Genomic DNA, 15556 nt, shown 5'->3' on the forward strand with positions numbered 1-15556 from the left:
ACATGCTCAGAAATATAATGACAGCTGGCTTTTTGTCTGTATTCTGCAAGCTTCTTTACCTAACAGTAGGCTGGGCAAACGTATGTTTTTGGTTTTTTTTTTTTTTAATTATTATTTCAAAAAACTAAACCGCAAATAGGTTATTATCGGTAGTTTTTACTTAAACATATCTGAAATTATTTTTATTGTTTTAAAATGTGTAAAATTGCTTTTTTACGCACCAAATTCTAACATATATTTTCTATAGAATTCAATAACAAAAATCAAAATAATTTCGGGAAATGAGACATCACTATGGAGTCTCCATAACATTTTTATAACATATTCTGAATTTACAAAATAAAATTAAAAAAATCTTTAGTGTAGTGAACGAGGCAGGGTGTGTTGACATTTAATTGTAAATTATATAGGCCTAATTCCTTACTAATTAATGAATTACACATTTATCTTTCCCATTGTGTCGTTTTATTCCTGCATTTTGTACATGCAGAGTTTTAGTGGCCTGAGTTTGACTATTTTTATGTCTAGCCATTGAACATTATTCACAAAAAATGTTTTTCTCTTGCTTCTGGTGAACGTGGCTTAACCCTGCCCTAGAGCAACCCCAGTAGGGTGGGTTGTGGGCAGAAAGGACAGTTCTAATTGATCATGTTAGCATTACACTAATGTTGATACAGAGTATAAAGTGGTGTATTATAACGTTAAGTAAACACAAAATGGGCCTGCTCAGAACTTGAATGGGGCTCCCGAAGAGTATTGAATGTTAGAAAGTGGTGTTGGTGGCACAGTAGAAAGCACTTATCCCTCTAGGGCAAAAACTCCAGCTGTTCTGTGAGGCTGTGCTGTATGAGGTGTTGTCACTCAGATCATTCAGGTTCTGACATTGAAGATCCCATGGCATTTAAAGAGCTGCAAGGGTGGTGAACCTGATTACCTGATCAAATTACAACAAAAGTCAAAATTCTAACCTCAGTAAATGCTCCCGAACCCTTAACTAAATCTCTAACCCTCATTAATGAGCACCAGGACTTCCCAGAAAATGTAAGTGGACATGACCTAAAACATCTTCAATCATTTTGCATGGAGGCTTGAACAGCAAGCTAATTCAGTCACTGAGTTAGTTGTAATTGAGGCTTATTGATCAGGCTTGATGGCAGGAGACATGCTTGTCAAAAGTTCAGGGTGAGGAATAACACCTACATTTCTTACATGGGACCCAGGGATAACATGTCACCCATATAGACAGAGGCTAAGACTAGCTAAGCAAATGTTCTGGACCAACATGCATGACCTCTGTCATACCCTTATTAAGTCGCGGGCAATGTTGTGCCGGCAAGACAGCGCTGTTAAAAGAGTGTCTGTGATTGTTCAGGTGAGAGGAATGGAAATCGTCTCCAAATTATCTCAAGAGTAGCAAGACCAAGCTAGTGAGTCAAGAATTGTTTGGTACATTCCATAATATAGCAATCATTCTAATGTTACACAACTAGCAAGAAAACTCTAATCCCAGTTGGCTAATGCAATGTCACGTTTCTAAAAATAGTTTTTGCTTTTGCCCCTAAAACACAGTCTGTAGTCGAGCAGTCAATAGTGTCCCCTGACGCCACCCAACAATAAACAAAATGGCAGACTAGTCAAACCATCACAATTCTGGATGAATACTTTTTATTGAGTTTAATAAAATAGATATTGACTGCAGTTGTCACCTTATAGTGGAAAACCATTCGCCCATGGTTAATAAAATTGCCTCCTGTGAGCAATAAAGCCACTGCACACTCACTTTGTCAAGCCACAGGGCAACAGTTTTATAAGCATTAATATTTCCTCAATAATAAATGTTAGTTCACAGTTAAGGCAGTTTATTTGGGTGTGTACTGTTTATTTTAGTGGGGATTTTCTTCTCTGCCCCTTTTGAAAAGTTGCTATATGCCAGGAAAGGTGATGGAGCTTGAGAGAAATCTTTCCTGACAAAGCAGACTTCGGTGTTTGTCAAAAAGCTGCATTGTTAATACAGAGGGATTTAAGAGAAGAGTCCATTTCTGTGGCAAAAAAACCAAACAAAAAAACATACGGTTGGTGACAGCGTGTTTCAGGTTTTGATGTTCCGGAATGGTAAACACATTGATTGTTTTGCTGTGTAAACAGATTGCGAGGAATCGGACACATCACACTAATGTGGTGGGGTAGACAGGATTTGTATTTGTGGAAGAGTTGTGAATGCAGTGGGAGAGGGGGGCTGAGAAAGTAAAACACAAAATTGAGAGTGCTGTTATTGGCCCAGACCGGACACTGACACACTTGATTGAGTTTGTGAACTTTTGAAGCTGTTTTATTTGCTAGTTTTAGTAAAACACAACCTGGTCTTTTCACTTCAATTACTGCTAATTAAACACCTTCATCTATTTTTCAATTGAGCTGTTGTCTTCAGGGCATTTTGGCACTGTACCAATTTAAAAACCACATTCTATCATAATACATCTTTTAAAAAACGGCTAAAAAATGGCACAGTCTGATTGGCCTGCCACTGATGACTTGTCAGTTTAGTGTAGGCTTTTCAAACCTCACAGAACTGTTGTTCTATGATACAGTATCTACACTAGAATCAGAAGTGAGTGTGGACTAATTCTCACTCCCTTGGCACATGATCCAGCTTTACTGGGGTTCTTTCTGACAGTGTGCAAACATTTAACAATTTTTTTTTAAATGTTTCATTAATATTAATAGCAGTAGCCTATTTATAAACTCATAAAAAGGCATGACTTTGCTTCTGTATTTTTTTTTTCAAGTATGATAATTCAGCCTTTCATAATTATTTTTCAGTGGATTATTTTATTATCTAACTACAAAAATTGCTAACATGTTAGTAAGCTAGCTGATAAAAGTTAATACATTAAAACCAAAACTGCACTAAATTAAATTATTACTGAATTTGGTTGAATTGTGTATCAGGTAGCTTTCCATAACTTTGTATTGCAGCTCGCCATGCTTTTGCCATGTAGATGTCTTTATTGATCCCAGATACAAAGCATGTGACACTGTGATCTCCATTCTATTTTTCTATTTTGTGTTTCTTCTAATAGTAAACATTAGCTCTTTATCATAAGGAGGGGACCAAGCTCACACGAAAAGTAAAGCATGAATGGGGTTTAACTGAGAGTAATGGGATTTCAAACAAAATTCACTGGAACATTATTTGCACAGACTGGACAAACTGTGGGGTTTCTCTGGTGACAGTGAGTGTCCAGGTACACAATGAAATAAGAAGCAGTGTAGGGGAGTGGAATAAAGAGACAAGCTTTACTTCACAACAGGCTGGTTTACAATTACAAGCTACCGGGAGAGCTTGCATCTTGCCTTGTATAAAAGTTGAGGTAAATTGAAATGTATTTAGAGAACCTAAATCTGCTGGACATTCCTTAACACAAATTATTCGTTCTGTCTCTCTGTCTGTATTACACACTAAACACTTGATTGTTTGTTATTCTGTGAATTGCACTTTTAGGCAATGGAAGGGCTGTAAACAATGTAGTGTGTTTGTTTGTTTAAACCAGAACCTGCTAAAACAGACAGCACACACAGTACAACTTCTCATGTCTTTTCCAGGAAAATCATTTGGAAGGTTACATTACTTTTCCTCTTTTCTCTGTCATGCAGGTCAACCTGTGTACATTGTATCCACATTTAAACCTAATTTATACCAATTTTATTTTTAAATTCGGTCATCTTACACCAGATTGACGCAGCACTGCTAATGAATGGTGGCAATGCCTCCCACGCTACCAGGAGAACGGAGGGTTCCGTATATTTATAGGAGTCTTCAAAATGAGAAGGCCGGAGAAAAAATAGCCGTTGCCATGCCAACCATGCTTGGCTACTCTGTCCTAATTCGTTACAGATCTCTTTTTTTCACATGTATTTGTGTGAAGTGCCTTCCAACGAGTGGGGCATTCAAACGAAGAACTCCAAAAAATGCATTCAAAGTTTAAATGCTTCAAACAAGTTCTGTGCAGTATAAGAATCATTTTAACCATCTGCAGTTTAGTTTAGTTTAGTTTAGTTTACTCATTTTGTGCCCACAAACCAGCACAAGCAGAAGTGGCACATATCCACCAGTATAGATGGAGTTTTGTCTTAAAAAAAAGTTTTAACCATGAAAATAAGCTTTTATACCACTTCAAGAACCACAGGCTTCCTGTACACTGTATATAGTTTGTAGTTGTCAAGTTAAATTTCTGCACTGGTATCCTGTCAGAATGCAAAAAGCGCTTCAGTCAGTAATACTTGAGCAAAACACAATGCCATGCAAATCTACTCCACTTAATATAACACTACAGACTGGCTGTGTCTCATTCAACCAAACTCATGAAGAGTTTCCAAGAAGACAGCAGGGAAGCACTCCCATAACACGATTACAGGTGTAAAGGCTCTACAGCAATATTCTGTAAAATTGTTATTTGTATTTTCTTGAATGGAAGCTAAATCTGCTTGTAACTGGAATGTTAACAAGTCATGTATAGATATAGTGCAATGATGACTAAACTATGGAGGAGTGCAGTAAATCTACATCAGTTTTAGTAAAAGAGAACTAAATGGTTGGACTGTGGGACCCTAATTTCGGAAATAAAACACCAACATTTATAAAAAGAACATACAATACAGAGGTATATTATTTGAAATGTGTGTGTGTCTCCATTCTTGTAAATTTTCTACACCTCCATTACTTATCTCTGTGTAATTCACTGGAATTTCATTTGCCTTTTTCTTGTGATAATATTTAAAAGTTCCCCTAATTACAAAACAAGGGCTTTATTAAACAAGTTTTGCTTAATGACAGATAAAAAGCTTTCTGTTTCAACAGGCTTTCAGAACAGTTGCCTCACTCCCCACCCTAATTACATAATCAATTGTTGTAATCTCTGGTTTGAAACACCCTTATCTGAAGCATCTCTTGTCCAACAGCATCCTTTTTATAACAGATACATGTTTTTCACTTTATCTGATGTGTTAGTCTTCATTTCCCCATAATTATGCTGATGTTGACTTTGGCTCTGCTGTTAGCAATATATTTGCAATGTTATAATGAACACGTCAGCATTGCCAGCACCATTTGTTTCTTCTGCTTCCTGTTATCCTGATTCAAGTGGTTTCTGTACAGGATTCCATTACCATAACCAGCTTAACAAGGTCCTAAATGCTCTGAACAGAATCAGCTCCTCACATATACTGTGTTATAAAACAGCAGCTCTCTGCAGTAAAGCCAGCATCATTATCAGTGAAGTCACCTAGGGGCTAGTTGAGTGGAAACAATGTGAAGTATTTTGTATTCGTTTTAAAGGTTTTTGACCCTGGGGCTTTTAAGAAAGAGAGGCATTCCATTCTCAAGCCACAATCTGAACACTACTGTCCCGTGTGCCTCTTCTTTCGACCTTTATCAATGTCTTCTGAAATGAACTTTGATTCGTATACCTATATCACTGGATGATGCAGTAAAAAATACCTTTAAAAAGGTACTGGGTGTGTCTGTGTATTTATGACCAGATTTAGCACCATTGACAAATCACCTAATACATTACCACTGAATGGCCAGATGCCCGTTTTATCCACAGGGCAAAAGGGGCAGCTGCCCAGGGACCCTGGGTGACAGGGGCCCCTTCCACTCTAGGGTTGTGTTTGTGTAACGTAATCTTGTGATAATGCAAGAGATCTATTATATGAAAAAGCAGGTCATACACTCATTGACTTCCAATCTTCTTTCCTTTGTGTAACTGGGTGGTATACAGTGCCTATAGAAAGTCTACACCCCCTTGAACTTCTTTCACATTTTGTGTGTCAGTGCCTCAGAGTTTCATGCATTTCAATTCTTTTTTTCCACTTATCTACACACCATACTCCACACTGTTCAGGGGAAAAAAGTTTTTATTGAGAAAAAAATTATATATTAAAAATACAAAACTGAAAGATCATAATTGGATAAGTCTCCACCCCCTGAGTTAATAGTTGGTGGAAGCATCTTTGGCAGCAATTACATCTGTAAGTCTCTTGGGATAAGTCTCTACCAACTTTGCCCACCTAGATTTGGCAATATTTGGCCATTCTTTACAAAACTGTTCAAGCTCTGTCAAGTTCCTTGGGGAGCATTGATGGGCAGGATTTTCAAGTCATGCAACAAATTTTCGATTGGATTTAGGTTGGGGCTCTGACTGGGCCGCTCAAGGACATTTACCTTTTTGTTCCTTAGCCACTCCAGTGTAGCTTTGGCTGTCTGCTCTGGGTCATTGTCATGCTGAAAGGTGAACTTTCGTCCCAGTTTCAGCTTTCATGCAGAGGGCAGCAGGTTTTCCTAAAGGACTTCTCTGTACTTTGCTCCATTCATTTTCCCTTCTACCTAGTCCCTGCTGATGAGAAATGTCCCCATAACATGATGCTGCCACCACCATGCTTCACAGTAGGGATGGTGTTCTTTGGGTAATGCACCAAACATAACGCTTTCATTTAGTTTCATCAGACCGCAGAACATTTTGCCACATGGTAGTTTTTTTGCACACTTCAAACAGGATTCAAGTTGGGCTTTCTTGAGTAATGGTTTCCTTCTTGCCACCCTACCATACAGGCCAGATTTGTGGAGTGCTTGGGGTATTGTTGTCTCATGCACATTTTGACCAGTCTTTGCCATGAAAGCCTGTAGCTCTTGCAAAAATGCCATTGGCCCCTTGGTAGCCTCTCTGATCAGTTTCCTTCTTGCTCGGTCATCCAGTTTGGAGGGATGGCCTGATCTAGGCAGGGTCTTGGTGGTGCCATACACTTTCCACTTCTTAACAATCATCTTGACCATGCTCCAAGGGATATTCAAGGCCTTTGATATTTTTTTTATACTCATCCCCTGATCTGGGCCTTTCAACAACTTTGTCCCAGAGTTCTTATGAAAGCGCCTTGGTGCTCATGATTGAGTCTTTGCTTTGAAATGAACTAACCAGCAGATGGAACCTACAGGAACTGCTGAATTTATACTGAAATCACGTGAATCACTACAATTTAACGCAGGTGATGGCCACTTAACTTGGTGTGTGATTTTGAAGGCGATTGGTGACACCCAAGCTAATTTAGGATTGCTATTACAAGGGGGGTGGGCATTTATCCAACCAAGCTATTTCAGCTTTTATTTTTAATTAATTTTCTACAAATTTCTAGAATATTTTTTTCACTTGGAAGTTGTGGGGTAGGAAGTGTACATAAATGGAAAAAAACAAAACATTTTTAATGCATTTTAATTCCAGGCAACAAAAGGTGAAAATTTTGAAAGGGGGTATAGACTTTCTATAGGCACTGTGTGTGTGTGTGTGTGTATATATATATATATATATATATATATATATATATATATATATATATATATATATATATATATATATATATATATATATATATATATATATATCAGCCAAATGCAGGACTATCCCAGGCACTAAGTTAATATGGGTTGCATCAGAATGGGTTCGGCAGAATGCGAAAATCTCTGGGTCGAGAGAGAGATGTATGTCGGAGCACCTGTTGCATAGATTGACTGGAATACTGAAAAGCGAAATATTAGGTGTGTGTATACTTTCACGTAATAAAAGTATGATTTTGTTATTGTTGATTAAGTAAAATATTGTGTTTTGCATTAAGTATAGAACATATTAAATTGTACTGTTTTGCCAAGATATGATCTAGCACATGGGGAGGTGGCAGGGCCTGCTGATGATGTGTCTGTTACCTACAGAGAGCTGACACCAAATAAGGCTTTTCGTGTGGTGTATCGACAGGCTTTTAGTATGCCTGGAACATCAGAAGTATGTGATCTGTTTGGATTCTTTATAAACTTTGTATTGATGGACCCTGCCTCCATTAGAATTGCTGCAAATAAGTTGTCATACTTCTACAAATGTAATCTTTGGCGATGAGTTAATTCAGTTCCAGTCATTCCTCTAAAAAAGAAGACTGTGGCCTGAAACAATTTGTGTATAATGTCATACTTGACAATGATGTTCAGGTTACTTTTCCAAATACAGAAATTGCTTTGAAGAGCTATCTCACACTAATGATCACTAACTGTTCTGGTGAGTGATCTTTTTCGAAAATGAAGCTGATCAAAAACTTGCAACTGAGTACTATGACCCAAAGTCATCTTACAAATTTTATCTTAATAAGTGCTGAATCAGACATACTTTGCAGTGTTGACTACAAGGACATTATTCACATATTTGCCATCCAGAAGGCATGTAAGGTATTGATTTGAAATAAATAGTATACATATTAAAAAATTTTATAATCTGAACATGGGGGTTGTAAATATGGGAAAATAAATAGGGGTCCCACCCACGGATGTATGCCCAGGGCCCCATAAGTGTTTACAACGGCCCTGAGTTTGCCCAGGTATAATAGGTTCCCTTTCCGTTCGAAGAGGACCGCCAAACATTGGGATATGCCAGCTTGTCAGGTATTCCCTGAGCATTATATATCAAAGCTGCTGACAGGCCCCTCTGTGGAGTGACATCCTCGGTCCCACCTCCCGAGAAAATAAACAGTCACTGCACAGAGACGCCAGTCTCTTTTGCCTTTCACGAACAGGTAGGTAAGTTAGTATAATACTAACCTCTTGCAGTTGTGTGATTGACTCTTTAAGAGCTCTTTTCTAGAGTTCCCTTGCAATTTATTGCTGGAAGTCGACTAGCCACTTCCCCGGAATCAGAAACTCTGCAGCTGAAGGCGGAGCTAACACATACGCAACTGCGTTTCGTATAAAAAAAAAAAAACTTTCTTCAACAGCCTACGTCACGTGGCGATCGTAGTCTGCTTTCTAACCTCTGCAGCTTGCTGCATGTACCTTTCTATAATTTTCCTCAGGTTTTTGCAGCTGTAAAAAAAAAAAAAAGAGAAGGGAAAACACGACCCTCCAGCGAGTCCAGTCTCACTCTGCAGCCGCTGTTGGCTCGAGGGCTCTGGGCGACCTTGGCATGCTCCTAGTACCCCTACAGGTTGTTAGTTACTATTGTTTTTTGGTTACTGCTTACAGTAAAAATGAATAAATAAATCCTCACACTCCAGTTTACTGCCGAGTGTTTGTGTGTACTACTGCGTTGCAGTTTAAAAAAATATTAATAAATAAATAACAACCGCATGCTTCCTACCTTAGGCCCGAAATCTAGCTCTTTTGTTGAGTAGGTATATATAAAAAAAAGGGGGTTTCTTTTTTTTCTGTCTCCCTTCTCCAGGTCTGTACCGAGGTCCAGACATCACCTTAGGTGCTCCACTCCACTGCAAGCTTCTCGCTGCACTGGTTGTGTGACTGAACTGCAACTGTCTGCACGGTACACTCCACACCATTGCAAGCTGCGTGCTGTTCCTGGTTGCGTGACTGCAAGCAGCCCAGACACAGACACATAGCCGGTACCTTGGTGCTTTGCCCTTGGTACTTGGTGCTCAGTGCTTTGGTGCTCCAGTGTCTAGGCTTCGATGCCAGTGGTACCCTCGCGCCCTCAGTGCACTAAAGCCTGACGCCTTGGTGCCTCACCGCCCTCTGTGTTCAAGCACTTCCCAACACCGATTGCTTCGTGCCTCAGTGCCCCATAGCCTCGGTGCCTCGAGAGCTACATGCCCCAGCACTTCGATGCCTCAAGGCCTTTCGAGCCCTGTGCAGTGGAGCCTTCAGTGCCACACTGCCCCAAAGCCTCGGTACCTCAGTGCTTCGACGCTTTGAGGTCTTTTAAGCCTTGTGCTCCAGTACCCTCGATAGCCTTGGTGCCCCAGGGCATCGACGCACTTGGTCGCAAGTCACGTATTGCACCAGTGCACTCGCTGCTGAGGTACTTATATCCTCGACGCTTCAGTGCTTTGGCTCCATTGATGCTCAAGAGCTTTGATGTCTCGACTCTTTGGCGTTCGGTGGCACAATGTCAGATTTTCACCTGTGCATGTCCTGCAGGTGGATTGTTCTGTTCCACGGTATGCAGTTGAATTTGAGTGGACGTTTCAAAGATGATCCTAAATGGCACCCACAAAAACTCAAAAATCTCTGTAAACTTTCTGCATTTACTTACAGGGCTTGAATACTATATGGAGAGTTAACTGAGGTATTTGGTTTGCTAAAGTTAAGGATCTCGACAAACGGATTGACATTATGGCCAAGGTTGTAAGGAGCGGTACAAACACAGGACCCACGGTTACACTGGGAGCTCAACGATTGCAATGGATTAGACTATGGATTAAGCAATCGCCTGCAGTAATGCCTCAGATTCACAGAACAGATTTCACGGCCGCTGCACCTGCCGATGCACAAGCATAATTCTGACACTTTATAGTATTTCCAAAATACCACAATGCTAAAGTCGGTTAAAACATGTCTTGCTCACTGTGACTAAAAACAGCCGATGCAACATTTATATTTTATTGATTACATGTCCGGGATTCTATCTGAAAAACTGTCAAACTGAGTGGCTCAGAACTTATGACCTCAGATGGGTCTTTATTTTACAATTGAAAACACGTGGGGCAGGGCTCCTGATTCCATCATGTTACTTATATTAAAAAATTCAGTCTCCAGGCATACTCCAATACTGTGCTGTTCATGAAGTCTGTCAGCTGGGTGTTGTTACAGTAATTGTATTCTCATTATGTACCATTCACAAAGTCAAAATTATTTACATTAAAGAAAAAAACATTTACTCCATTTGCATTCAGATATTGAATCTGAAATGTGTGCTTGCTTGTTTGTTATTCAAAATACATGGAAGCTGCTGGTAAGCGAACTTGAATGAATATTGTATAATTGCCTTAATAGGAAAAAGTAATCCAAACCTATGTTATAGTACCTAGCCCCAGTTGTACTTTCCTAGAAAAAGGACATTCCAGGGGGACCATTCTACACTCCCCACCCTTAGTCTTTCTGTAAATCATCTGTTGTTTCCATACTTTGTACCAGTACTGTACATAATATAAATAATACAATTCATAAAGTCATATACAGTTTCCTGTCTGTACTTTATAATCATGCAAATAGACACACAAGTTTACTTGGGTATATGCTGTGTTCTGAGAAAACGCATTTATGCCTATTTGGTATACTTTGGCCACTTTATTAGGACCTGTTCATCATAATATTGGGATGGGCTGCTGTTTGTCCAGATCATGGCCCTAACACAGTGTATTCAAGGGATGTTAATCCATTCAGTCATTAATATATCACAGAACTGGTGCAGAGAGGTACCGGTGTAGGTAAAGAATAGTTAAGATGAATGCAATGTTCAATTTCTTCCCAAACATGCTCAATTAAATTGTGGGGATTCGTGTGGCAATGGAAGATACCTGCAATCTGTCACGCTCCTCAAAATTTCTGTTCCCAATGCCAAATCCAATCAGGTAGACAGATCCTAATAAAGCGACCAGCAGTATATAATCCTAGTATATGCATTGACTAGCATTTGCCATTTCACCTGCTAATTGAAACCTGCTAACAATCTACCACCTCACAAACAGAATAGCTTCCACCTGCCATCATATTATTACAACTGGAATAACAACAGAGCATATTTGCGTAGGTCTAGAAAGGTGTCAAGCTTAGGTGTCAAGCTCTTCTGGACACTGCAATTATTGCAGCCTGTCCAACCAGCTGTTATCTGTTGACTGGCATTTTCAGCACTTTGGGCCACTTTCACTGTGGCTACACGTGGGCTACTGTGGAAAATAGACAGATATGTAGACAGTTAGGCAGTCCCTTTTATATTTGTTCCCAGTTTACACACCCCAGGCTCATAATCAGAGGTATAGCATCCACCTAATAGTGCTGCCTTATATTCCCGTCACAGACAGCAAGATTGTGCTTGCTTAAAAGGCCAAACTGTGCTTTTATTTCCACAGGTATGGAAGGTTTATGTATATAGCTAGTGCAATAATGCCAATGCAAGTCCCACTTGTGTGGTTTTGAAAATATGTATTTTTATTTTGAAATATACCACCTGGTACCATCTAGGTGAAAGAGTTTAGTTTGTCTTCTTGTATCGAACTGAAGCACCTTTTGCCTTTGTAGTTTAATTAACCAGGATACACCTTTTGAAGGCCTCGAAAATAATCCTTGGTCTTTACTGAATCGTGAGCCGATTCTTGAGAGCATTTATTTATTTATTGGCTTTATTTTGTATTGTGGAAATCTGATTTTTATTTATTTATTTATTTATTTTAATCTGCAGCCTCTTACTCATCTTCACAAAACTCTGATTCAATACGATCAGTTTTAGTGATGAAGGACAAACAGTAAAACTGTTAAGTGTATAGTATAGCAGCCATAAACATTTGCAATAAAAGGGATCATGTGGAATCAGCTCAAATTAATAGCACACCAAGAGTAAGGGGATACTATTTCAGGAGGTGAACAAGTTATTCTTTTGTGATGCATTTCAGTGCCAGTGAAAGGTATGGATTAGGTTCTCTCTGTTCATCCCCCCACCCCCCCCCCCCCCCCCCCACCACCACCACCCCACCACAAAATTATACAAACATAGAAATAAAACTCCACGGTAGATTTGCAATGAATCCAGTCTTCACACTTTATTGTAGTCAACTGAAGTCTGGAAACTGTTTTCCAGGCTACACAGAAGTAGCAAAACAGACAAAGTAAAAAAAATCTATTTTTTAAAAAGTAGGAAAAAAGGGTTTGTGGGTAAAATCACATTACACAGCTACACGTAACTACTCAACTGGTCCCATTTCTACTGGCTATGACACTCACCAACACGTACCCAGCCAATCACAAACACTTACTGAAACGGCCAGAAATACCTAAAATCTACTTGCTTTGAACCCTAACCCTTTCAATAGCCATGACCCCTTTCTGGAATATTACTGACTTGAATACACACTAGATAACCCTAAATTCAACTCACTTTTTAACTGGAGGAGTAAGATTTTGTGAAAAACAAAAACGTGGAGAAATCCTTTAAATGAGCTGCAATTGCGCTGAACATTCACATTGGTTCTCGTTCCTAATGTCTCTCCAATCAAAACGTTAAATCGAATTGGGCTCCAAAAGTTGCCATTCAATTCCTACAACTTTGTTACTAGGCTACAAGCCTATTTTCTTTCTTTTCTGATGTTGGCCCTGGTGGCGGCACTGTAGTTTTTGTATCCTATCTGAAAGCCTGTTAAGAGATCTACAGAAATTAATGACACTGCTATCATGGGAGTGCGAGGAAGTTGTCCTATATTCTCTATCAAATACTGATCCATAAGAGGCAAGTGTTGGTGTGTGTGTGTTTTATTGAAAAATAGGTCTTAATTCACGTAAGGCATCTTTACCCCTACTACAGTATTCCATCAGTATGATCAAAGATACAGTAAGCACCTTTGTTGACTCTGAACTAATCCAATTCCCATTTCTGAAGTCGGAAGGCCTGGCCTTTCACGGCGCAGGTGAGACTGAAAATAAAAAAAAAAAAAAAAAAAAAAAAAAAAGGATACTGCTTATTTGATGAGAAAGGAGACATAAAAAAATGAAGCAGGCACATTCATTTGCACAAATGTTACGACACTATTTTTTTCTGTTCCTTTCAATACAACACTAGGTTTCAAAAGGCCCTGCATGTAGTATTTATAACATTTTCCAAACTGAAGTTTTCAGTCCAAACAGCCTACTTTGCATCCTTGCTTTATTATTACAGGTAACAGTGCAATGACTTGCACATCTTATGGCCCCCTTCTTAAACACAGTAATAGGGGCTTTGTCACATCAGCTTCAAGATGTTATTCTGTATGCCATTCCTTTAAGAAAACACCCTCCCCCAAGAAAGACCTTAGACATTTTACTTCAGCTCAGCAGCGTGATTTTAATCAACAGGTCAAATGCCGACTCAGGAGTGTGGCATCCAATGGTAGTGATGTTTTCTTGCACTCTCTTTAATTTACCGGGTGTCAGCCCACCTTAACCAGCTAATAAAAGAATACAATACATTCAGGTGACATGGTTGACTTTTGTGGAATTATCAGCTCTCAAAAAACATCTCCCATTAATTTCTTTATCACATAATTGTTATATAATCTTTAAACTCTAAACAGACTAAAAATGGACTAGAACTGGCTCCACAATTCTGCATATTAGTTACTCAATTTGGGCTGGCACTGTTCAGAGCAACTGTGACTGTCCCTTTACTCCACTGGAAAAACAAACTTCATATGCAGTCAGATCTGCACAGGAAACACAATATATGCAAGTAGTCTACTTTTATTATTTTTGCATTTGTTTTTTCGCAACAGCAATCATTAAGGCAACATGGTTAAAAGAAATTAATTGGTTTAATTGAATGATTAAGGAAACTGCCTCTAAATCTAACTGTACACATCTATATATAGGTTTTATTATATATATATACTTGTTGACATCAGACTGGGCCAGTATTTTAAAAGAGAGAAAGAAACAACAATCCTCCAAAACTGCAAGGCAAACTGCAAGTAGAATGTTGTATTTACAACAGTTTACCAGTTACAGAAAAGACAGACTGGGTCCCAATCTCATTGGAACAGCAGGGAAGGAAGAAACCAACAGCAGTGTACACAAATAAATGCAGCCTCAACTACCAAGTCTTTCAATTTGATACCGTTTGCTTCGAAAGTTTGCCTAGCAGTATTGAAAAGCCCTTTCCTTCTCTCTGAAAAAATACAGATCTAATACTTCTGTCATGGTTCTTTAACTGATAATTTCAGAAGGCAGCTCTCGGTAAAGCAGAACCTAAACAAAACAAAAACGGGGGGGGGGTATGAAAAATAATGAAGGGAGGACTAACACAAATAGCCATGCCATCATTTTCTTTTTAAACAAATACTGGATTTTACAACTCGTGTTTCTCTCGCCAGCTACAATGTTCTTACTCTGCAGTACAAATTCGTTCTTTTGGATGGTGATGCTGTTCTTTCGTAAACAAAGGAAAAGTTGTGGTATCACTTTGGTACAGTATGGGGTGTAGTAGTAGTCTAGGTGGTGTACTGTATAGCTGCTGATTCGGTTGGGGGTTGATAACTCGGTAGGGCTTCTCCTAACACTGCTGGCTGGATTAATCTTTCCACTCCTTCTTGATGTTGAGGTTCCACTCCCAGGACAGATGGTCGTGTTTGTCGTCGTCTGTGAATTTCGATTTGATGTTGTAGGTGCCCCTGGCCAGCATGCCCTTGGGCGCTTCCTCCAGCGGCGTCAGGAACTCGTACTCTTCGGGGCGCGGCCCGTAGCTGCCCACCATGTAGTCCGTCTTGTCAACTACATCAAAGCGGAATACAAAAGATGTAGTAATATATTGGCACAAACAAATCGCACATATTATACTGTAGACACAGAACATGGTTTCTCTCCTGTTTTTCAGTAACTTGGTGAGGAATTTTACTGCCGAGACATTTCTCTGCTGGAATCGCGTGCTACATATTCCATCAACTAATTCAGAGAAACAACATTTCATTTAAATTTTCACAGCAACACAAACTTGCTTGGCCTCTTGTAAAGTAATTGGATCTCCAAAGGGAAAGAAATGAGACGGACAGGAAA

The 15556-nt window shown here is 39.3% G+C and overlaps 1 protein-coding gene across 1 annotated transcript in view; it reads right to left on the reverse strand.

The window, feature by feature from the left end:
• Positions 1-12564: 12564 nt before the first annotated feature.
• Positions 12565-15556, reverse strand: part of LOC121296739 (rho GDP-dissociation inhibitor 1-like) — a 31729-nt gene continuing 28737 nt past the window's right edge. The window contains exon 6 of the mRNA XM_041222532.1: positions 12565-15274. Coding sequence (XP_041078466.1) covers positions 15075-15274 — 200 coding nt within the window. The 3' untranslated portion in view covers positions 12565-15074. The remainder of the gene's footprint in view (positions 15275-15556) is intronic.

Source organism: Polyodon spathula, chromosome 21, assembly GCF_017654505.1.
Source record: "Polyodon spathula isolate WHYD16114869_AA chromosome 21, ASM1765450v1, whole genome shotgun sequence".
NCBI lineage: Eukaryota > Metazoa > Chordata > Actinopteri > Acipenseriformes > Polyodontidae > Polyodon > Polyodon spathula.